The sequence below is a fragment of the Thunnus albacares genome, chromosome 18 (assembly GCF_914725855.1).
Source record: "Thunnus albacares chromosome 18, fThuAlb1.1, whole genome shotgun sequence".
Lineage (NCBI taxonomy): Eukaryota > Metazoa > Chordata > Actinopteri > Scombriformes > Scombridae > Thunnus > Thunnus albacares.
The window spans coordinates 17,913,794-17,939,728 of record NC_058123.1 but is presented as its reverse complement, the minus strand read 5'-3'; the positions used below and the strand labels follow the sequence as shown (position 1 = coordinate 17,939,728).

At 38.7% G+C, this 25,935-nt stretch overlaps 2 protein-coding genes and 1 long non-coding RNA gene across 3 annotated transcripts in view; 1 reads left to right on the top strand and 2 right to left on the bottom strand.

The window, feature by feature from the left end:
* Positions 1–3,876: 3,876 nt before the first annotated feature.
* On the bottom strand, positions 3,877–11,839 carry swi5 (SWI5 homologous recombination repair protein). The gene is made up of 5 exons (XM_044334482.1): positions 11,608–11,839; positions 10,666–10,714; positions 10,458–10,561; positions 10,099–10,193; positions 3,877–4,501 (listed from the first exon to the last, which is right to left on the bottom strand). The coding sequence occupies exons 1-5, from the start codon at positions 11,703–11,705 to the stop codon at positions 4,437–4,439; spliced, it is 411 nt and encodes a 136-aa protein (XP_044190417.1). The 5' UTR covers positions 11,706–11,839; the 3' UTR covers positions 3,877–4,436.
* LOC122968940 lies at positions 11,207–21,241 on the top strand. The gene is made up of 3 exons (XR_006398914.1): positions 11,207–11,471; positions 14,929–15,059; positions 20,945–21,241. It is a non-coding gene; the product is annotated as an uncharacterized LOC122968940 (long non-coding RNA).
* The window catches only part of fam163ba (family with sequence similarity 163 member B, genome duplicate a), a 30,547-nt gene continuing 21,990 nt past the window's right edge, over positions 17,379–25,935 (bottom strand). The window contains exons 2-3 of the mRNA XM_044334481.1: positions 22,927–23,042; positions 17,379–20,010 (exon numbers count right to left, since the gene is read on the bottom strand). Of these exons, the coding sequence (XP_044190416.1) occupies positions 19,573–20,010; positions 22,927–23,019 (531 nt within the window). The 5' untranslated portion in view covers positions 23,020–23,042 and the 3' untranslated portion in view covers positions 17,379–19,572. The remainder of the gene's footprint in view (positions 20,011–22,926; positions 23,043–25,935) is intronic.

Here is a 25,935-nt window from a genome sequence, read left to right as displayed (position 1 = left end):
TATTTTTTTGACATTGTATTTCCTTCCTGATTGCTGCAACTTTAAGCAAAGAAGAATCTTGCAAGTCCACAACAAACAATAGAATAGCTTAAAGGACAGGTTCCTCAAGTCAGTCTTAAAACAACAGTCAGATACCTATATGAACACTGAAGGAGGTTTTCCTTGATGTCATCATTCCTCCTGTTCATACTGGCTATTTAAAGATCCCTTTCAAATGCGCTTTCAATGTACAGAAAGTAATGGGGGCCAAATTCTACACGTGTAGTCCACAGTAATTTGTGCAAAAATGCATTTAAAAATTTATCTGAAGCTTATATGAGGCTTCAGCTGTCTGAATCAGTCATATCAAGTGGATATCTGCCACATTTAGTCTTTTCAGCATTAAATTCCCTCTTTACATTGTAAGTGCATTATGAAGGGATCTTCTATTGGCCAGTATGAACAGGAGAAATGTTTACATGATCACAGCAAGAAAAACCTATTTCAGTGTTCATTTGGGCTCCTGACTATTGTTTTAAGATAGACGTGAAAAACTGTGAACCCGTCCTTTAAGCCTATATTTGAATGACACGACACTGACATTTTACACAGTTTCCATTACAACAATGTGACATGTCATACAAACACATTGCATAATCAGGGGAGATTACAACATGTCTACTATAACAAACTGAAATAAGTTATTGCTGAAGGTTAACAGAGGTTACTTCCCCAGTGGCCTGGAGAGCTCAGATAAATGGGGACACACTTATTAGTACAATCTTGCAAAACATGTTACATGTAACCCATTTTCAAACAGTTGGCTGCAAATGCCTACTTGGATAAAAGTCAAAGCTTTACACTGCAACCCTGTGAGACCCATGATCAGCATTTATCATCTGGTACATGAAGGTACAGTATATACCCTCTGACCCTAATATGTGAGATATTAAATGAATGATAGGCGATGGAAAGATGAGGATAAGAAAGTAGGATAAGCTTTGTCCTGCAAATGAGAGATAATAAAAGTGCACACACACACTTTTTTACTTGTCAGTCACAATTACACCTGAGGAAGAGCAGACGTCCATTGACACACAGACAAACAGAGCATCATCAGGGCTGTGAAGCTCATATGCTGCTATCGGCTCAAGAAGAAACATTATCTGTGTTTGTAAGACAGATAAGGGCACACCCAGGATATTATGCCACTTGTCTACTGAACATTTCAGGCAAACAGAACAGCACTGGGGACTTTCTTTTAAAATAAAGGAAGTAGGTACCCAGCCCCTTGTTTTTAGTTTAACCTTTAGATGGTTCTGTGGAGACAGGCAGGAAACTGTAAACGAGCCTGACAGTTGCCTAATATCCTTTTGTCCTCCACTATGTTTTTTTTTTTTTAAAAGTGGGTGGGTTTAACAAGAGAGAACTTCAGGGGGAGGTTACCACAGAGATATGTCATATTTTGGGTTGAATTCAATGGACAGGCCTGTTATAAAAGTGGAGTCTGATAAACGAAATACATCATTTTTTTAAGTTACACTTTCACTTTGATGAAATGCATTTACTTAACCGTTTCATTCCACACAATTAATACTATAACTTTGACGTATCTGTATACCTCTTTTGACTTTTCAGATAACACTTTAAGTCCTCCTATTTAGCATTTACAAGCAATACATAAACATTTAATAAATGGTTTATAAGACACTAGTTTAATTTAGTTCTAAGCAGATGTAAGTTTATTAATACATGTCAGTAACTCCTCGCTGTTGGCACCCATAAGTGACGGCTGTTGTATAAACAGATAATGGATGACACTATAGTAAAACACAGTTGTAATACTATAAACTATGTTTTCATAGCAGAAGTTATAATTGTTATAATGAATACTGTACATTAAAGGCATACTATGCAGGATTTTCCTAAAAACAATGTATAGACTCATACAAAAATAATCTCTCTCAATCATCACTTATGACCCACTAGAAGTGTGTGGTAGTGTATATATCTACAGAGACTCTGTCCTCTGCCTGTATTTCCATATTATTTTGCTGTGTTCGGGACGTTTCTGGGCGTCAACCTTTGGACAGTGGGTATGTAGTCCCCAGCCAATAACAGCATGCAGGGTGTGAGGTTGGGACTCCATAAAAATGTAGCGACCAGATTACATTGTCTCTCTCTCCTCTGCTCTCTGTCTGTGTCTGTTTGAGCGAGGGCAGGACTGAGCTACATACACACACAGAGCAGAGGCCACAGCAGACAGGGTGAAGCTCTGCATTCACATAAAATCCAACAATGCTTTAAAATAACATTTTATTTATCTGATTCACTACTTTGTTCTCGCTACTGCCACTCCCTCTCTCCATTCACTCTTTAGCTCGCTTGACCACTGCCCTCTCTGCTCTCTCTCTCGCTCTGGTGCTGTTGGGCCGAGGAGGAGGGGCCAACTTTGAATGTTGCGTTTACAAACACCAACCGACAATCCCACATAGTATGCCTTTAATAAACACTTAGAAATGTCCTCATATCTGCTTATAGCAGTATCATATAAGCCATTTATTAAATGTTTATATACTGCTTATAGATGCTAAATATGGGTACTTAACCAGTTTTCCTAGTGGGATTAGAGGTGATATAGCAAATAGGAACATACTGGTCTGAGTGCCTCATTTATAATAATAATAATAATAATAATACATTTAATTAGTACCGCAGTTTTTATTCATAGTGAACTCAACTCGAAGTGCTACAGTATTAATAACACAGAACAAGCAACAAAGAGAATAATAGAGTTAAGATTAAAAAGCCTTCCTGAATAGAAAGGTTTTTAGACCTTTTAAAAAAAAAAAAAAAAGAGTCTAGGGTCTGTGCTGCCCTCAAATGGTTAGGAAGGCTGTTTCACAAGCATGGTGCAGTAGAGCAAAAGGCTCCCATGCTATGGAACTTCTGAAGGTTTGAGTGGAGGTTTGTGGTGTGATCAGTTCCTGTAGATAGGGAGCCGCATATCCGTTGAAACCAGAATTGATGTTACATGTTTGTGTTTTTGCACTCTCATCAGATCCTGGCAGCACTGCTCTGAATGTACTGTGACTTCTGGATGCAAGGGATCCCTGTGAAGAGCACACTGCAGTAGTCCAGTCTTGAAAGAGATAAAGGCCGAGACAGGTTTCTCTGCATCTGACAGGGTTAGAGAGGGGTGAAGTTATGTGGAATTATGTGTAGGTGGAGAGATGTTTTTGGAATTGTAGAAAAATGTTTTGCATAGATGTCTTATATAGTCACCAAAAGTCAGCTGAGGGTCAAACACCCAGATTAGTGACTGAGGAGGAAAGGGGGATGTCATGGCTGTCAAAGGTGAGATGAGGTATAAAGTGAGCTTCAGTTTTGCTGCTGTTTAACTGGAGGAAATTTGTGCTCATCCAGTCCTTTGTCTCCTCAAGACAGGTGCTGAGACATGACATGGCTGCAGAAGGGCTTGGAGCAGTTTTGATGTACAGCTGGGTATCATCAGCATAGCAATGAAAAGACATCTCATGTCTGCTGATGACACGTCCACGAGGGAGTATCTAGAGGGTAAACAGGATGGGGCCGAGAACCGACCCTTACGGAACAGCACAGGTGACGGGGAGCGATCTAGACCTGCATCCTCCCAGTGAGACATACTCAGTCCTACCAGAAATGTAGGAGTAAAATCACTAAGTGCAGAGTCTGACAGACCAATTCTGGTGTGGAGGCGCTCTAAGAGGATAGTGTGATCCACTGTGTCAAATGTAGCACTCAGGTCAAGGAGAATCAGGAGTGAAGGGGACCATGTATCAGCTGCCATCAGCAGGTCATTCACAACCCTGAGTAGACCTGTTTCAGTGCTGTGTGCTGAATGAAAACCTGACTGAATTTTTTCAAATTTATGACATTTTATTGTCAGTGTACAAAGCATAATATACTAGGAACTAATATATTTTATGTTACACTTTCATTTGTCCCTTTTTCTGTAAATAACATACCAATATAAGCTCAAATGTCAACACAAAACACCAAAGTTGGGAGTGTCTCAATAGCATTTATATTCTTGCACAACCGAGGTGAGCTAGAGAGAAATCATATAAACATTTCGTTTTCTTTCACAGCCTTAAGTCAACCATTTGAGTAGATGGTATGACATCATGCCTGCCTGCTGGGCCGACAGGCATGATATCATTCTCTTTTCATGCTTATTGCCACTATTCAAATCTCTCTCTGTAAAGAGGTGAAAACAGGATCACTGAGAACATGGGCAAACCTATCTGTAAATGAGCCAGTAGTGACTGGCTGAGGTTAAGACCGTTCCTCCAGGCACATCTTTAGTGCGAATCCACACTCATGTCAAAGTTCTTTGGTGTTTTCTTTATGCCTCTCTCGCCTTGGGAACCATTCTCATCACTGTACTTTCATACTTTTTTCCCAGTCTTTTTTTTTCAGTCTTCCAGTTCCAGACCAAAGTGGCTGTAGAGATCTCGTGTGGTGGTCCCCCTCAGAGCAGCTGCAAGACATAGCAAAGTAGGGGTTAGGCCCCTTCAGCAGATTACAGGGTCAACTCCCTCTAGTCTTCTTTTCAAACAATCTACAAAACACTGAACAGACCAACATCACAGTACTAAACAAATGAATGACTTTAAACACAAGGCTTGTACTTGGTGAAAAGATTTTACACAGTAACTTTAACAACTATTAAAAACTAAACCAGACCTTTTGTCATATCCATCGCCATTGTTTTCATTGTCACAATGCAACTAAGAATATAAAATCAGCTTTTTAAAAAGTTTTTCCCATAAACTTAACATCAGTTTATATAAATTCTAGCATATCTGACAAATTACGCCCACTAGCTTGATCTCTGGCTCTTTTGCATTATACAGAATCAAGCCATGCTGAGTTGTGCCAGGCTGAGCCTGATACAGAGACCAGTTGGCTTGTACAGTGTTGTGTAGGAAACACATGTATATACAGGGCTGACAAAGCCGTAGCATTTCTAGTATGTTAATGCGCAGTCAGCGGTTTTATTATCAGTTCATGTGTGGACTATTTAGATCAATAATTTGTCTATCATAATATAAAAAGTAATGACACAAACCCATCACAATTGATCACAACTAAAACTGATATCTTATTTTTTTTTTTTTTTTTAACTCTATTTGACCAACAGTTAGAGACATAAAATATTAAAACATACAGTAAGTAATGTGAAGCAGACAGTAGAGAAGAGGGAGAAATTGTGGTATTTTTTTCTTGATAAAGAAATTAGATAAATAACAGATTATCAAAACTGCAAATTACATTTTATTCTAAACAATTATTTCAATGTTATCTGGCTAGATTGAGAAATTTTGAATCAAGAACTTAGATTTACACTCCGTCTTTCTCTCACTCATATACTGTACATCTTCACTTGGTCTTCTTACTGGCCTTGATAATAATAAGCAATAACTGAGCCCTCAAGTGATGAAACTGTTTCTCTTATATGTTATGCACATTATTCTCATTCCGTGAGGGTATGTACATGCAGTGCTGTTGGCAGGGGGGTTTGAAGGCCTGGAGCTACAGAGACGTTCATTGTTTTGATGTGGTTTAGTCAATCATCTCCTCCTGCGGGGCAACGCTCAAGACTTTGTTGCATTACAAAGTTTTGTACATATTTTCGTTCACTGACATTTCATGCGATTTCATTTGAGAAAGTACTGTACTTAAATAATATGCTAACTTCAGACTTAACTGTTGAATGAATTTTGAATGAAAATTTCTCAAAACGGAAAAATGTAAATAAATCCAGGAATAACACTGTTGACTACAAGCAAAGGAATCTTTCAAGAGCAAATGACAATAATCAACAACTTCTGACCAAAGCTGGTGGAATGAGGAAAGAATGAAGAATGAATACTTCCACTGTATATACAAAAGACAGTATGTTTGTTTTTCATGTTTGTTCATTTTATCGCCAAATCCACAAAATCAACCTAAATCAGTCTAATTCTTATTTTGCCATTTCAACAATACGATTGATCATATTGACAGACTATCAATAACGATGGCAAACTCTGTTTCAGGGTAAATTTTCATTTCAGCTCATCTTAATTTTTTTTTTTTTTTAGCAAGAAACACAGCAGAGTAATGAAAAACACTGCCAGCTGTGGGCCTGACACAGTTTAGAAACTGTTTTCCAGCAGGTTTCCTGCTGTCCCACAGTGAGGACAAAGAGCAATAAAATTAAATACAATTTCTCATTTGTAAAACTCAGAGGTTATATAAATAGCTGTGAACTGGTCAAAATTTGAGTATTTGAATGACTAGAAAGTCAGAAAGGACATTTCTTAGGAGACATGACAATGACCTTAACCCTGACCAACAGACAGACAGACAGACATGGCGAGAGACAAAAGGACATTGTCTTTAGAGGGTACTGCAGGGCATCTCCTCTTGTCTCCTCTCACTTTACAGCCTGCCCACCCATCTCCTCCCTCTCAGAAAAACAGCATACAGTACAATACACAGCAACTCAGTGTTCAAGTGTAGACTCTTTGTGAAAGTGTGTGTTTGAGAGAAAGTGTGAGAGAGCGAGCAGGAAGAGAGAAAGAGAGGATGATGTGTGTTTGTATTTGACAGTGTGTGTAAGTGTGTGTGTGTCTTGTATGACAGACGGAGATTGTGACCGTGTATGTGTGTAAGTGATGTGAAAGACTGCCATTGTCTCAGAGGGGAAACGCCATCTCTATTCACTAAGAGGTCATTATCATCCTGACTTTCCACTGTCAGGATGATAATCTGAGAGATGTTAAAGACATAGCGAGTTTTTACATCACAGTTTCATCTAAAATGAGAGTTTTTCTTCATGGAGTAACATAGAAGTGGGTAAGAAGTGATATTAGAGCATCGAGGAATGTGTTGGTCCTAAAAATAAATAAAAACCGACTGAAATCAACAATAATGGTATAACATAAAATGTGTCAAAGATAAGTAGACTAAATTGATGTCCAGATTTTATGCGACATCACACACACAAGCATGTGCATATAAAAGTAGGTGAAAAGTCATGTTTGTTATGACACACACACACAGACCATAATGTGACTTGGCTGTGATTCACCAAAACTTTCTTAACAGTGTGAAAGGCTTGAACTTCTCCACACTTCCTCAACCTTATGCACACAAACATTTACTGTAAAGATGCACACATTTACAACAGTTATTCACTAATCGTAGCCTATTTCCTCATACTGGTTTGCTCCCAGTACATGTGTCACTATTTTACTGATTTACAACCCACACAAAGTGGCATGTAGTGTCATGGGAATCATGTTAAAAGTTGTAGGAAGGAAGTGAAATTCCAACATGACTTTTGATCTCTCTGAGAAAGGAAAGTGAGGGGGCTTGCTATGTTGTAGTGGCTGGTTTCAGATCAATGATTTGAGTAAGGAGATTACTAAACATAGCATTGCAATTTAAGAAAAAAGTGTCATCAAATGAAATATGGCAACAATGCCAATATATGACAGTGACACAGAAAATTAGGGACTTTAAGTGGCTTCTTGTAATTTAAGTTGGATGATATGATGAATCATGTAACTCAGCTGGCTCAAATAACACTTCAACCAAAGACATTTTTTCTGTAAGGCCTAAAGGGATTCAGTGTTTTATAGGCAGGCCAATACAATCTAATGCAAACATAACCAGTGCTGTACAATTAAATACAATATAAAGTTGAATGCGAGAATTGGCTTGGCTTTTGATTCAAATTAGTCTTGGTAGAGACACCACTCTGTTGCCCTCTGATGGCCAGCTGTAGAACAACTTGAATCTCAACAGATCAACAAACAAATTTTAATATCAGTGTTTCTCCTATACAGTATTTATTCTGCAGCGGCACACCACTCCTGCAAAATTATGAGCGCCGCTGCTAAAATTTCACATGATCATTAATATCAATGGGTTACTAATGATTTTCACTCGCACACAGAGCGAGCACGATAACACTCATTATTGTGAAATAGTTTTGAGTCATTGACTAGTGCATCAAATCCCAGAATCCTCCCTCTCCTCATTCTTCAAAGGACATCTATGTGAAAGGTACTGTTATAAGAGTAGCGTAGCTCCGTTAAAGAATAGGAGAGCGTGTGATGTGTGCGCTTTGTGAGTGTGTGGTTGAGCGAGCGGCAGAAAAGTGAAGGTGAATGCGAGCGGAGCAGAGGAAAAGATTAGCGATAAGTTGTCAGTCAGTCTGGCAGTAAATGTACAGTACAGGCTACAGTGTGTCATTTGATAAATGCTGCAGCTTCTCAAGACCAAGAGAAGTCTCGTCTATTGTTTCCCAAACTGCTGGAAAAATGAAATCAACCTAGGAGAAACACTGAATATGTTGTAATGTGACAAAGACACATTTTCAACTTCAGTTCACATTATTCATACAGGCTACAGCTGCAGTACCTTATCATATAAAATACATGATCAGTAAACATTTTTTGCTTTTATTAACAATATTGGTTAAAAATAATTTTATCACTAAGGATAAGGGCAATAATCCTAGTTTTGGCAGCAATATCAGGTTTTGGAAATATGATCCCATTCATTTTCCACACTGAGAGTCATATTATTTTAATGCTGTACAGCAGAGTTCCTAAAAACTACTAGACTGTGACAACATCTGTATATTAGAGCTGCGATGACTAGTCGATTATTAATCTCCACTCAGTCTGATGCCACCGTGACCCGGTCCCTGATAAGCGGTGAAAAATGGATGAATGGATGCATTATCGTTTTAGTCATTTTTAAAGTAAAAATGCAAATTATTTGCTGGTTTCAGCTTCTCAAATGTGATGATTTAATGACTGTCTTTGTCAAACATGATGATAATCTGATTTCCTTTGGGTTTTGAGCTGTTGGCCAAACAAAACAAGACATTTTAAGATGCCAAACAATTAATTGATTAATCGACAATGAAAATAATTGTTAGTTGCAGCCCTATTGTATGTGATAATAAATCTTATTTTGTCTATTTATATTATTCTGAGTCATTTAAGTAGTTTAAGGATGTGATCACAGATCAGGATGTGATCTTTAAATAGCTTACATTCTTTGGTCCAAATAACACCAGAGAAAAACATATTGTTGTATGTCTCATCCAGTCTGTTCAGGGTTCACACTGCCTTATTATGAATGAGCCAAGAGGTGCAAACATGAGTCATATAGACAGACTGACAACTCATTCAGTTTTGGTCAGCTGTCATCTTGCAACACTCTTATTTTTGGTGTGGAGAGCTCAAGAGGAAATAGTTGAGAATCATTCGTAACTGCATCAAGACTTCATCTGTCATGGATACAAAAAAAGGCAAAAGCTAAAAAGGAGAGGAAGCATCCTATAAATGGCTGCCAGGATAAGAGGACAAGTCGAGTATTATATGTAAACTATGGTTGCTTCACATTGCTTTCATACCATTAATTTTCTACACCTCAGGCCACTTAGAGGAAAAATTAAACTCATTCCCACAGCCTCCATGTGACTGTGCACTAGCGTTAGAATGACATTGTATTGATCTAATCAAAAGAACTGGGTTAAAGGAGTGGAAGTTCGCAGTTAGGGTTGGATGAATCACACCGAAACAGCTAGGAATGAAAATTGATTAAGAAACACTACACTATGTGTAAGCTTTAGTAAATTCCCATCATGCAAAGTCGCTGTGACCGCAGCAACCTTGACTGATCAAAAGCTGTGCATGTTTAGGATCCAGATTAGTGCAAAAAAAAGCTGGTTGTTGAACAACCTTTATTGGTGATCAGTGCTGTAGAGAATGTGCACAAGGGCTAACACATTAAAAACCATTAATCACTATTATATTACTTTATCACTTTCCAGTATCTATCATCGAACCTGTCATTCTTTTTACAGCTCAGTTCATTCAGTTTAAATTGAAATTCTGATATGTTTAGAGGTCTAACTCATTTATTTTTTACTGTATATGGTAGCAAAGAGAGGCCTTAATATTCACCTGTGTATATATTTGTTGTGGAATGTGGAACTTAATATTAAAGTGCACTTTTAAATGCCACTAAATAGGATTGATCTCCGGTCTATATGAGCATTTCTCTTACCGATACGGCCCAGGAGTGACTGTCCAATGTCTTTGATGTCATTATATTCATGCAGCATATCAATATGATGCTCCAGCTCCTCCACTCTGTAGCCCCTGGAGAAACACAACTGGTCTCACACAAAAGCAGATATGTGCAAATGCTCATATACAGTACAACACACACATACTAAATTATAAACATCTCAAAAAGAGGCAAATAACAGTAATACTGACAAAACTATGGGGCTCATCACTAGTGATTCATTGTCCCCTAATCCTAAACTGAATCATCAACACTACATGCTTAACCTCAACCCATACCACTGGACCTCAAAGACAGAAATACAGAAAGACAAACACACACACAGCTGTACTCACTCAGCCTCCAGCTGTGCTATCTCTGCGTCCAGCTTCTCTCGACTCCTCTCTAGCTCTGCCACCTCCTCTTCAGGGCTAACTTTAGCAATCTCTGTTACTTGAAGCTGTCAAGTGCAAAACAGACAGCCATGATATCGTAATGTTCATGTGGCACTACATACAGGATTAATGTGTATGTGTTACAGATAGAGAGGGGGGGTGTACTTACGGGTGATTTGAAGTTGGAGTGTACTTTCTTAAACTTTGAGAATGGAGTTCTAGGGAGAGAAAAGTGGGGAAACTATTGTTGAAGGCATGACATGTTTCACTTGATGAGAAATGTTTAAAGACACTAAAGTGTCTGTGTGTGCTAGGGCTGCAATGATTTGCTGGTAAATTGATTAGTCAATTGACAGAAAACTCATTGGCAACTATTTTGATAATCGATAAACCATTTAAGACATTTTTCAAGCAAAATTTCCCACTTCCAGCATCTGGGTTGAGAGGATTTGCAGCGTTTCTTTATCTTATGTGATAGTGAACAGAATATCTTAAGGTTTTGGGCTGTTGGTGAAACAAAATAACCAATTTGAAGATGTCACCTTGGGCTTCAGGAAACTGTGATGGACATTTTTCTCTATTTTCTGACATTTTAATAGATGAAATGATTAATCGAGAATGTAATGGTCAGATTAATCGATAATGAAAATTATCGTTAGTTACATCCCTAGTGTGTACATTAAAAGAAAACAACAACAGGGTTACAACAAGAGTGCACATTTCCTGCATTGGCATTGAGAAATTCTCCAACTAGTTGTAACAAACAAATCACATCATTTATGTTTTAAGTTAATTTAATTACAGCTCCTGCAAACACACAGTTGAAGTGTCCGTCAGTGTCCTAGCCATGGCTAAATAATAATTAGTGCAATCAACCAAGGATTACTCAGATACTGTTGTGTTCGCACTGCATTCACATTCACGCAACTTGAGCAGAATAAATGGAAAGAGGAAACTCGACTTGGAGGTGAAAAGGTAGGTGATTTGTTTGTTTGATGCAAAGACTGAAGACATAAGCTGAAAAAGTGGGTAATAACAGTTTGTGATCATCGGCCAGGAAACAAGAAATGCATTAATATTTAAGCTAGCTTAACTGTTCAGTTAGCGTTACCTTTTCAGTGCTCCTTTCTTCAAGCTATTCACGTCCGGCGTCGAAGCTAGACAATTACTTGGACTACGGTGGGGTTCAGCGGGCTGCTCTGTGTTCATATTGCCTTCAACTTTAATAAATAGTGCGTGTGTTAGTGTTAATTTGATGCATTAAGTACAGCATTTGAACACAGAGAAAAGTAGGAAGTTTGCAGTTCGCGGCGGATGGTAAACAGTCTCACACTGAAACCTGATTGGTTCTTGAAAGCGAGAGGCAGGACTTGGGTACATTTTGGTAACCGTGGTAACAGCCGTGTGACTGGCGATTTTGATTCACAACTGCTCCTCTCGTCTCGACGTGGGAGTTTTTGGAGATTATAAGGCATTTGCTTATTAGATGTTTCTCAAAATATTAATAATTATTATGGCTTTATTTTGGTTTTACATGTGATACTCTGCACATGGGTTGAATATAAAACGTAAGGGAGAACGGGGTAAATAGAGCCAGTGGGTAAAATGAGCCACCCACTTTATCTAGGTAATAAATAAGCAAAAGTAATTATGTGATCACAAATTAAGAAAGAATAGTTCACATTACTCAATCTATCTTGGACTTAAGCACATGGAGAGAGTGGTCAGCAAAACAGAGCAAAAAAAAAAAAGATTTTTGTCATGCCAAGTGAATTCATCATGTCACTAAAGTTATGTCACTGTAGTTACTACATTTTCTGTAGCTTCGGGGTAGTTAGTATGCACTTTTTGATCTAATAGGTCCTTCAAACAATGATATAAATACACTGTAAATAGGAGTCAAGGTCCTAGAAAGTGAGTAACGGTATTTTGACAACAAAATTGATTAAAGTCGCAACATAAAAAATTATAGAATCTATGAGGTTTCACCATAATTGGATAAAAGGTGGGAAATGATCTATTCTTAATCAACTATGGACATTGCGAAGGGGTGTCTCCAAATATAGCATCAAACAATGTCACGGAGAACCAAGGAGTGATATATATAAGTTTTACTCTCATCCAAGTTTTAAATTAGCTAATTTGACTGTCTCAGTTTGGAGTGTTATTGAAATGAATTAACCTTATGTGTGACTGGAATGTGTAAACAAAGCAACTGTCCCTATTTGACCACTAGATGGCGACAATGTCACGCTTATATTAACTTTCATACATTTCTGATTTCATCTCTCACTTGATTCCCTCTCTCAACACTTAGACTACCTCTCTTTCACTCTCTCCTTTTTTCTCACTGTCTGAAACAACCCACACACTTCTTGACTGAGAAGAATTTTGCATAATTAGAGTGTGATGTTGTGCCATATATTCATGTTTTTAATCTAAACTGAAGCCACTCTGGACTCCTCACCAACCAAGCTGCCTCTTAGACTGATTCAAAGCCACCAGGGCTCTAAATCTAAATCGGTGGTGGATTAACAAAGCAAAGGTCGTGTTCAGTCCACCAAAACACACACAGAAACAGACACACACAGACACTTTTCCACAACATCTCAGTACGGTTCACTGGACAAGTACCAAAGGAAGGGGAAAGATTTAGCTCTTAAAACACAGAAAAAACAGGATGAGTGCGGAGGAGACAGACAGGCTTCATAGAGAAAAGAAGAGGGTGAGACAGGCAGGGAGAGACGCAGACAAAATGTATGTCTAGGGTTGGTGTTGGGGTGTGGAGGACATAAAATCAAGCCCATTCTGCGTCATGTCCTCAGGATTTCATTGCTTATTTATCAGTTGTTATACAGAGACAGAGAGGGTGGTGAATGAAAAATTCAGACAGGATGCATGGCCTTTTCTCCTTTTAGAAATCGCAAGATTACACACACTGGCCGCTAATGGCTCCTGGACGCAGTCATGTGTGTGAGAGGAGGGAGAGATTTGTGGAGGATGGCTATTTCTACCCATCTCTGACACAGCAATGAGAGGGAAACACTTGCAATAATGATTTTCACAATGTCACAGCAAATACATCAGCTGTTGTTACTGCTAATGAGTGTAACAGAGAAGTCTGTTTGTGGTGTTGGTTGTACTTTTGACTATAGTCTGAGTCTGATCACAAGTGCTCTTTGTGATGTGTTACCAACCTCTCAAAGCTACTGCCTGTTTATTTTTGGCCATCTGGTTAATGTCCATATATTGGTGGTGAGGGGTCTTTTAGGATTACAGAAATAAAAGACTAAAGTACTAGCAAGGATTGTTCTCTGTTGGACAGTGAACATTGTTGGTTGAGATGCTACTGTTTCTGCCTTTATTGGCCCTTTGATTGAACCGAGTATCTTTATAGTATTTAGCAGCAGCCTTTGTTTATGCTTATAAGTGATGCTGGATGCTGCATGTGAACATAATCACAAATAATTAAGAGTGCACACACATGGGTATACGGCAGGCTTGTCATAGTATAGCACAGGTGTCACTAATAACATTAATCAAGTGTCCTATGTAAGCCATGACAGTGTAACCATCAGCCAGCATGCCAGGACCCTGAAACTGAAGCAGCTGAATTAATTTTTTCTGCAATTACATATCAAAGTGTCCTCTGTGGGAAAAGACTATTATGTTTTTAGAGTACTATATTAGTATCTACACTGGCTGCATTATGTTGCATGTGCACTATTTATTTGCTTAGTAACTGAGTCCTGTCTGAGTACCAAGTTCACATGTATTTAGAAAAAAATTCTTAACTGTAGATCTACTTTCTGGCTTTTTTGAGCAAACTTCGTCCACTGAGGAAGACCATGAGATCCGGTTTGAATCTCTGGAAAAAGTGTAGTAGGTGGACCTTTAGTTAAAAGGGCACTCCACTGATTTTGCACATAAAAGTCAGTTTACTCATCATGAGAATTTGCTGAAAACAGCTGTATAACATCTTCTGTGGCTCTGGAGGAAGTGTAAGAAAAGCGAGTTAGACTTGAGACTTTAAGTATTTGACAGAAAAACTAGGGGCATGGAGTTGGAAAGATAAAGACATTTAACAGACAGTGACGGTCAAATGAAAGATGCTATTAAATTGCAGTATGGGAATTGAAGGATCCTTTATAATAGTGGCAAAAATCTTAATATCTCAGTTTCCTTTGACAATTCTTTTTGCAATCTCTCTCTGGCAATTCCCTCAAGTTTATCTATTGTTTCAAAATGAATTTTCATGCTCAACACATTTATATTTTTTTGGACTTGTTACAGTCCTAAGCCTGCCAACAATTTCATTGCAGTTCTTTTAAATCAACTGTCTATTTGGCTTTTTGCACAGAATCCATATATGGATAATAATATAGCAGGTTAATAACCACATCTCCTGTCTTCCACTATTGATAATCTAAAGGAACTTTGGAAAGGAGGTAGAAGAGGAGGCGGTGAGAAAAGTGTAAGGAAAAACTGAACAGGAGGAGAGCAAGGGACATGGGAGCGAAAGGTTGGAACAGCAGAACAATAAAGAGGAAAGGAGAAGAAAAGGTAGGAAGCATTGGTTTCTAATGTTAGTTGGAAAGCCTCCTATCTATCATGTTCATAATTCATGGAATCCCAGCCATTCCTCTGTGCTCCTATACCTCTAAATTCCACCACTGGGGAATTATGGCCAGAGTCCATAAAATAGGCACACACACACACATACACACACACACACACACATACATATGTACATACAACAGAATAAGGGAGGAGGAGGAAGAGATAGCAGAAAAAGATGAGTGCACAAGAGATGCAATGGACAGAGTGTGAGAGCGTGAGCACAATCTGCTGCAGGGTGAGCGTGTGTGTGTGGGGTTCATAGATGAGGTGGATGACTCAAAGCATGTCATAAAACATCGATACACCTCTAAAGGCCATGCTACGAGCTCTGCTTACACTGGAGGCGATTATGCCTCTAAATAATTCACACAGCTTGCGCAAGCACTTCTTCACACAAATACAGGAATGCACACGAACCTCATCAAAAACCTACGTTAAAAAATGTATATTATTGTAGTGCACACATGCAAACAGTCAGGCAGTTCACATATTTAAGCAACCAAACATTGACAATTCAGTATAGATAAATACACATATTTTTTAGGTTTGGCTGGAATAAAACATACAGTAGAGACAGCCGCCAGAAGGAAATGGAGATGATGTTATTTTGACAAAATGTCAGATTTTTCCTTCAAGTGTGCAAATAGACAGATGAAGGCCACTAGCCCACATTGAACCTGCCAAACAGCATTTAAAATGAGTTACAGAAAGGCACCATCACTGAACCTTCCTTCTCATCTAACTCCTGCAACTTAGAATTTTTAAACGCCTCATGGTAGAACTTGAAATCAAAAGTAATCAAATGGCCCCCAATAATTAAGTGTGAAATCTGGAGACTGTAAACAGAATAAATAAATACATTTCCAGACTATTTGTCTTGTGCATAGTGTGACAGTAATTCCCTGTTACAGTACTTGTCATTATTGTAGAAATAAGTGGGAGTTTGAATATATCCACATCAAAGAGAATCAATCATAATCTGAAATGTTTTTCATGGCTGAAGCAGTGCTGTTGTATTAATTACATCACAAAATGGCTATTCATGCCTGTGCCAGGGAGGCCTCAGTTTGATATCAGCTCCTCTACGCCTCCATCTGTCTGTATATTCTGTGGTATGTGCTATTTCTCATTCATTAGCTCTGACTCATTCTTCTAATAACTACCTCTATTTCCTCTGATATAGTTTTCAGTTTTTTTTATTGTATTATTCTTCTTTCCTCTCTGACTCAGTTTATTGCCAGAATAAAGCTTCTGGTTTTCATCTTTTAGCCTTGCTGTACAATGACTTTTCATTGTGGATATCATCTGCTCGCTGTCCCATTCTTGTTTCTTATCCTTCCCATTCAAACATATTTGCCGTCTTCTTTATCACCTTGCCTCCTCAGGCCTGACTGGATCTGTGTGCAAACACATTTTATTGCTGTTGTTGTGGTTAGAGGTTTGACAGTCTTTACTGAATTCTCACTTTAACATTTCATCTTTTAAAAAAACCCAAAGAAAAACATATTAGTAGGTTCACTGGTTTCAGTCTTAGACATATTTACACCTGTAAGCTTTTAGAGAATACAACTTTTGGCTGCTACGGGGGAATACCACTTATTTTCCTCTATGAGTTTAGATGATGAACGGATGTTGGCTCATCAACAACAAATAGCCAACATATGCAGCCAACAAAGCAGAAGTAGTTTTCTGTTTTCAATCTAGGATGAGACACGACTGTCATTTTACAAAGAGATATCCAAACAGACTTGTAATACGCTGCTTTGATCAGTAAAACTAATCATCTCATTTTAAATCCTTTCGTCTAGACAAAAAATAAATCTCTATTTTCTACAAGATTGCTAGCAGGAAATGGTCCAACTCTCTGCATGGCTGTCCTGTCTGTGGTGTGGTGTTCCAACCTAAGCACATATGTCATCTAGCTGATATTTACCCTGCATTTAGCAGCTCACTAAATAACATAATCCAGGATGATGCACCACGGTTTTAGTTGAATCCACTGTTTAACATTTGGCATCCAGCAGGAATATGGTCAGAGAATTTCTAACTATATGCATTCTCATTACTATAAAATGTGATAAACGTTATTATCAAAAGGCTTCACTTGACATAAAAGTACACAATGCAAATTCTAAATGTGTAAATGACTCGAATCGAATGAGTGACTTCCCTCGCTTGTCATTCAAAAACATTCAAATACGAATTTGAACTGCGAGAAATGTTAACTCAACAAAACAGATCAGAAAGATTTTCACACCATTTTATTAGCAACAATGTGTCTGTTAGTTATACATTAGAAACAAGGACAGAAACATTTCTGTTGCACTGTACTTAGTCTGAAAAAACAGCTGGATCATAAAATAAAGCAAGTAATTCAAATACTTTAAGGTAAAAGCAACACTGCATTTGAATATACACCTGTAATAATAATAATAATAATAATGATAATAATAATATATTTGTCTCATTATTCTTTATGGCACTAAATTTCCTGTGCAACTGTCACATAGTTTCAGTTTAAAAAATAAGGAAAGCATAGCATTGTTTGTATGTGTGTGTGTGTGTGTGTGTGTGTGTGTGTGTGTGTGTGTGTGCGTGCATGTCTATTATGTCCTAGTGTATTTGCAGGAAAGCACATGTCACAAGAGGAAAAACTAATCAAAATCACTCAAGGTTTCACCCTTTGGGAAAATAAATGAGCATGATTGCTGTTAAAATCAAGAGAAAGAGAGAGAGAGGAGGTACAACAGCATTTACCATCCATTTTGAGAGAGAGAGGGCGAGGGGGTCAGGTCCAATCAGCTTTGAGCCCCTCGCACGTCCACCGATATTTCCTCTTCTAAAATCAAGCTGTAAATAATTTCACTCATTAAATGTGTGTCCCGTGTCCATAAAACTCAGCCACTGCTCCTCCATTTAGAATATCAGCCCTCGAGCCAGGCTGGCCAGCCAAGCACAGAAAATAAAAACAATCCCAGGAAGGAACTCTCTGAGTACCTCAGAGCAAGAGCGAATATTCCTCAGTCCAATGAGTTGAGAGAAGAGAGAGACTGCCGTGTATGCTATGGCCTGTTAAATATTTATAGATGTGCCTTCAGAGGTGAATGAATCTTCAGCCCATGAATTCATATATCAACAAATTAGAGACAACATAAGGAATGCAGTGAAGAATCCACAAACTGAAACTTCAGTGGAGAACTATGATGAATGTCACATTGTAAAGTTAAAAGTGTTGCCGTAAAAACTTTTCGCTCCTATAACTGCCATCTACAACTTGAGCCTTTGTTATAGCAATAATCTGTAAAATAAACATTTACAAAAAAGCTGCAAACCCATTTAGAGTTTGTCATATCATCTGCTCGGGTCTTTTCTTTGCATTAACATGAATTTAGGGCACATGGAAACCAGTACGCTCCCTTCACCCATTACAATAAATGTTTAAAATATTATTGCAACCCACCACTGGGTTCAGTATGGGGGTGAAAAATTGTGTTTAATTACGGCGTAAGAATTCTGGTATAACAATTGATCGAGTTATACGCACACACACACACACACGCACACACACACATGCATGCAAGCACACTCGCACAAATGCAGCCCCCTTTGGCACCTATAGTCCCCCCTGTCCGCAAGAACGAAGAGACCTATCTCTGCTGAAGTGTAGTGTACTGTTGTCATCAGACACTTCTGTCAAACTGGAGACCTCTATGAATGAATCATGTGGAAAACAAGTAGGGATTTCCTTCTTCTGTGAGCCCTTTATATGTTAGAATATTATGGCCTAAATTAAGTCTTTCTAAAAATGTCTGTGGGTGACAGCTAAAACACCCCCCTGATGTCCCCCTTTCTTCCTGTAGTCTTTCCACTGGTGGTGACTGATATTTCATAATCTCTGTAATCTATGGATGCAGGAACAGACAGATCATCCCATCATAGGAGAGGGGAAACAGTGAACTTCTCCTACTCATATTTTGTTTGTAGCAGCTATGGCAGAGAGAAAATCCCTGCCGATTATGTCATTTTGACATGGCAGGAATCCATCTGTCTTTCAGGCCATGAGTAGAAGAGTCCTGGGGAAGTTAGGCTACACAAATTTCATCAAATCTTAAAACAAATTCAATTCTTGTTGTTTAAAAAAGAACTATTAAAAACAAAACAAACCAAGAAATTCATGTTATTGATAATTTAACATTTTTTAAATACTTTAATTTCTATTTTGGCCCAAGTGTACAGTAAGGTCCTGGACCTGAGCAGAGTACCTTTTAAAATCCTGTCCTGAGAGCCATCTGAGTCCTCCATTCTGCAAGAATTCTGCCAGACTAGATCAGACCATACTAGAGGGGATTAAACTGGTCAAGATGATGACAAAACACAGTCTGACTCAAGCCCAGTCCAGACTAGGCCATCCCAATCCATTAAAGCATAAACTAGACTGAGTTCCAAACTCGCCCAGCTAAACATCAGTGCTGATGCTACAGCTGCGTGTGAACATGTCCCTCATGGTGACCGACCGGGCGAGGTTTGGTTTGCGGTAGTTTGAAATGTTCACAGGCACTGGCAGGTCCAGATCCTGCTGCTGGATGCTGCGGTAGCTAATCCGGTCACCCCCGTTCCTCAACCCATCTGGCTGGTGGTGGATCTGCGGCTGAGGGGGCTGGAGGTAGAAAGGCAGCTCATAGTGTGTACAGGATGGACAGAAGGTCTGTGAACGCGTCAGTTTCCTGGCCAATGGAGGGGTGGAGAAAAGGGCTGGGCCATTTGGGATGGCGGAGGCGGCGGCCGTCGCCGCCACAATGTTGTGATTGGAATGGACCGGCGGGAGGCGGGATGTAACGGCAAAGTCTGGCTCCTCCTCCTCCGACTCGGACTCTTCCTTCTTACAGCAATAATACTGGTAGTGGGACAGGAAGTAGGGTGGAAGATGGAGAAAGGTGAAGGGGAGCAGAGATGAGCGATTGAGTAGGGAGGGAGAAAAGGTACAGAATGATGTAGAATGTAAAAGAGAGATTGGGGATAGAGGATGAGGGAGAGGGTGGGGAAAAAAGGCATAAAAGAAAATTAAAGAATAATAAAGACAAAGAGAAGAGAGGTAAGAGAAAGGGAAGAACATTTATTACACTGAGATGACAAATATCTGCATGGTCATAGTGGCAGTACGGCAGAAAGATAAATGTTTTGTTAAATTAGTTTATATGTGCTACCTTGCCAATGAAGTCTAGGTCAGCCTCCATATTATAATAATGTTCATGTAGAACAATTTTCCAATTATTGCAACCAGATAGCCAGAGGCTTTCTGCATATTGAATAGTGGAAAAGGCAAATAACATTCCATATAAAATAAATCTAGCCTCACTAACTGTAATGCACTGTATATACACATTTATCAACATCACTACACATCTATGGTTTATGTACTTCCACAAAAATTGCACACTATGTGCCGAAAGCAAGCATTCACTCAACAGTTTTCAGAGAGTGGATGTCTCTAAAATGTCAAAAAGGTTTTGTCTCTGATCATTTTTATCATCACAAATCCTCAACCATTACAGTTCGTGCTGACCTTTATGCAGACTTGACTTTTCAGTCAAGAATTTGTGGCTGCTATTTCTTGCCTTACTTATATGAAACCATAGTGTGGGGATCACTTTGATTTTTCTGTGAAATATAAGAATCCAAACAACATAATCAGCTCTAAGTGGATAGTATCATATAACTTCCACTCAAGCAATGTTACCTTAGTTTCCGGTAATCTTCCGGTTATCTTGGTAAATGGAATGCATCTATATAGCACTTTTATCTCTTGCCTCTCATTCATCCATTCACAGCAACTCTCACACCGATGGCAGCGGATACCATTCAAGTGCCAGTGGCCCCAGGAATCAAACCACCAACTATGCACTTATAGGATGACCCTCCCTACCAGCTGAGCCACAGCAGTTTTAAGATTTGCATCAAATTTGTATGTCTTGTTCCACTGTTCAGACTCTCTGAATCCCAATGAAAGACATCGGTTTTGCCATTGTCTCATGGTAATAAGACTATGTCATAGCATCATTTTGTCATTTGTCATATCCAGTATTCCACAAAGATTTTTAACGCTCCATTGCTGTCCGTGCAGCAAAATGCACAGGGGATTAATTCAGTGTAATCTACAGTATATAATGTAAAACAAAAACAAATCCACAAGCTGCAGTAATACTCCCTGGTGGTGTTATTAGTGTGATGTTTCGACCTAACTGGGGTTTGTCAAGCATGAAAACACAAAGCAGTTTTTTTTCACCTGATTCTATTTTCATTTTGTTCTTTCAAAGTACAGAGCATCTGGTCAAGACCAGTGATCTGAATATAAGAGCACAACCCCAGAGAAAGATGGACAGCCTGATGCCTTTTTAAAATGACCACAGTGAGATGAAATACTTGATAGGAAATGAAACTGAAATCTGTAACACAACTAATGTGAGAGAATTCAGCAAAAAGGGATCAAAGGAAGGATTTGCTAAACATTAAGAGTTTGAAGAGAAGATTGGGTTCAGAGTGGAGACACACTGAGGCAGAAGTGCTGATGAAAGCCAAGTGCACACATTTCTTGCTTACTGGTGTGAAATGAAAAGTATTCAAACTTATATTTGTCAGTGCAGATACGGCTTTTATTCCTCAGTGCTGTAGCAACCTTGAACATTTTCTATTCCACTGGTTCACTGCATTCATCCAAAGCTCCAGTTGTGATCTAATTTGATGGCTAACAGACTCTGAGCCCGGATGACCAGGATCAAGAACTACTGACATAGAGTTAATTTTTTTAGCCATACTAACGGTATGGCTCTGGGGATGTCAATGTTACCACTCTAGTCCAGACTGAATGAGGTTCATGTTTGTGATTTTGAGTGAAATGTAAAACTATAGGGTAGATTTCCATGACATTTGTTACACACATTCCCTTCTGGATGAATTTTGATTACTTTTCATCTAGCACCACCATCTACTCAAAATTTCACTTTGTTCCATACTTTGGTTTATGAACAAATGCCCACAAAACTAAGGCCATTCCCATCAGCCTCAGCTGTTTGTGTTTAGTGCCAATTAGCAAACGTTTGGATGCAAACACACTAAACTAAGATGGTGAACATGGATAACATGATACCAGAATGTTAGCATTGGCACTGTTATGTTAGCACGTTGATGTTAGCATTTAGCTAAAATCACTGCTGCACCTTAGTATAGCCTCACAGAGCTACTAGCATGGCTGTACCTGTAGACTCTTTGTCTTAATTGGCAACTGATTGTTACATCTGCCAATGATCAGTGGGCTATATGTTTGTTTGGGATCTCAAAAACGACTGAACAAATTCTAGTGACCTTTGGTTCAAACCATGACCCTGGAAAGAAATGTTTCATTACAGGTGTGAATATCACCATGCAGCCATTTATAAAGCACTTAATCTTTCAGTTTTAAACCAAATTTAGATGACTGGTGCACATGTTGCAGTGATCCTGCAAAATTTGATGACATTTCACCTACAGGTTGCACTAAAGCACCATACACAGTTCAAATGGCCATGCCTGAGTGGAAGAAGTAGAAAGAAAGCCCTGGTCTGGACTTATCATCCTTTGTAATTGAGATTCACAAAGACAGTTCTAATGGATTGAAGCAGCTATACTTCACATATATTCTTATATATGCTTCAATAGTTTATTTAACCCAATACTATGACTACCAACAAAGTGCTATAATCAAAGACTTGCAGCTTTGCAAACTTTCAGAGGAAATATAATGAATAAGAGAGGCTGAATTCAACTGTGGACTCACCTGCAGCCTACAGTAGCACAGTACTGCGATGATAAGGAGTAATATAACTGTAGCTAGGATTCCACCAGTGATGACCACTGTCCCGGCTGTCATTCGAATGGCTCTCCATCAACACCCTGCAGAGAGCAAGAAGAGGAAAGAATGGGAGTACAGGAACATAGAGAAAGAGAAGAGGATGGTTGGGAGTGAGTGAAAGAAGAAATGAAGGAGGAGAAAGCACACAATTCATCAGTACGGTGGCTTCATTAAGTAGATTATAACTGTGTGTCATCTCAGTGGTGCTTATTGAATTATCCAGCAGTTAGGAGACATGTAATAGAATCATCCTACAAATGCTGCTCATAATATAGATGGGACCCCAGACCTTAACACATAGAAAAAAAGAAGTACGTGTGTGAGTGAGAGTGAGGGAAAACTGCGTTCAACAGCAGAGCAGCAATAAAAATGAGATGCAGCGATGACAGAAAAGAAAAGAGGTAAATGAATGGTGGGAGTGAGGAGAGATGAAGCTACTGAGCAGCCAAAAGAAACAAAGATAGAGTGAGCAGTGATTTGACATGAGGCGAGAGGGAGAAAGGAGGTCAAGATGAACTGAGTAATAGGGATAGAAAGGGATATGATGAATGGGTGCGAAATGAAGAGAAAAGATGATGGAGAGGAGTAAGATGGTGGTGTGAGAGATAGATGGGAAAATGTGAAACATAAACAGAGCGTACATGGAAATGGAGAGGAGAGGATGAGAGAAAGAGGTAATAAAGATGGGATGATGACAAGGGAAAAATAGAGTGATTGGATGACTAAAAAGATAGAAAGGGGCGTAAGAAAATAAGTAATGAAGAAAGAGAAAGTATTTTCCTGATATTTGTAAAATCATCAAGCCAAGCCCAGAGTTGAATGACAGTCAAAACATATATTTCTATGCATGCCACAGGGCTCACAAATGCCTAATCTCAAGCTTTTGTTTACTGCTTAAAAACCTCCAAAAATATTTGTCAGCATCAGGTAAAATTAGAGAATGTTTCTTATTACCAATTATTACCTATTTAGGCTATATTAATTTGCATGTGTTAGGTACTATAAGCCACAAAATTTTGGATGAGCCAGCCATCTGTCGGTCTATGAGGTAGTAATAAATCTAGTAGTAATAAACATTTAAAACATTAAAAATGTCTTTTTTATTAATACCAGCCAACTCAGAACAATACAATAAAATAAATATTGAAGTTACATAAAACATTTTTCAATTCAAAACATGTTGAGAAATCCAGTGCTTTAAAAAAGGTCAAATTCGACCTGTGTTGTCAATACCATTTACCTGGAAGAGATAATCAAACATAATCTAAATGCAATGCTTTCTTAAAGAAATCAGCTCAGAATGAATGCAGCCAAGCCTGCTCAGTGTCACAGATGAGAGTCAGTGATTTATGGTTCACTATATGCCTGGTTTACTGTAAAATATGTTCTGAAGTGCATAAAATAGAACAATGTATACCAAGACATAAGCTGGAGAGAAATGCTTGGTCAGTGGTTACTCATTTGCGCCTGATACATCGATTGTCTTGCCTTGCGAAGCAGCTGGATTTGCGAGATCACATCACAAGATCACGCAAGAAATCCATCTTGTCAGGCTTCAAGTTATGAGTCACTTGTGACCAATCAGCGTTGCGAATCCAGCTGCCTCTCAAGGTAAGACGATGATAGACGGTGGTTCATCCAATCACCTGCCAAGTATTTCCTGTAAGTACCTGCCCTTTTCCAAACAGTTTCCAAGGATGACTTCTCAAGATGGTTCTGAGAGCATTTTGAGAGCATGGCTTCCTAAATCCGATGCATATCCTGATGAAACAGGGATTGTTTAAAAGATCACCATGAAGTCCAGACAAATCTTTGGCTTTTAAGAAACTGACAAAGACAGTTTTTATTGTGCTGGTATGTAACAATAAGCATTAAGAATGGAAAAGCGAAATAGAATAGAACAGAAATAGAATAATGTTAGATATAGTGTGAAGTAGACAGAGGGAAAGATCATGACCTTTATTGCATCAATCAGTAGGAAATATCCAATTGGACAGCTGTGGGTGACCTATGAACTTTGACCTTAAATCAGAGGTCACAATAAAGACAAATGGAGATGTTGACCCTGAGCTTTGAGCTCATATTCATCAAGATCTTCAGAATCATGGTGCAGATATACATTGACTGTTATGGTTTTGTCAAGTCAGGAAGTTGCTCTTTGTTACAGTTTGAACACAGGGAAATCTAGCCTACACAGTGGTTTTTACATATCTCCTGCAAATAGGAATGCTGCAGTACGTCATAAGAAGATTTGAAGCAGTATGATTGACTTGAGACTGAACTGACCTCATTCTCAGTTCATTAGATCAATGCTTCCCTTTAATTACCTCTTTTCAGTCTACAGCAGTTGGATTACCGGAAGACGCCTAGAGCCAAGAGGCTTTAAATATTCATTTTACTCTTGCAAGTAATGTACATTAATCACAAACATTGTAATGTCTTTCGTATTGTCAAAAGTATTTTTTTTTCTTTTTCTTTTCTGCAGGATTAGTAAGTATTTGAGGCTGTGACATAACTGAGGAGTTTGATCCCTGCAGTATCCATTGAACCCTTACCTGCTCACTCATTCTATAATCTGCCACATAACAACAGTTGAAGAGGAATTTCACCCTAAATCCTGTATGCAGGATAAGCATTGTTGCACTCATCACATGGACAACATCACAGTTATAGTTAGTTAGAGTTGGGTGTTGTACTTGTGATCACACTCATCAATAATATTATCACACAATAGTACATTGTGAAGTGCCATACAAAGCAGGATGTGGATAGAGCATGCAGCAACTGCACTGTTGTGTGATTACTGTTACTGCAGAAATTGTACTTGCCGTGCAGCCATAATTTGCCTGATAATGATGTTATTATTTTCACAATCACACAAGATTTTCTTTAAAACTGTTTCAGCAGCTCAGCATTTTTTACACAGTACAACTT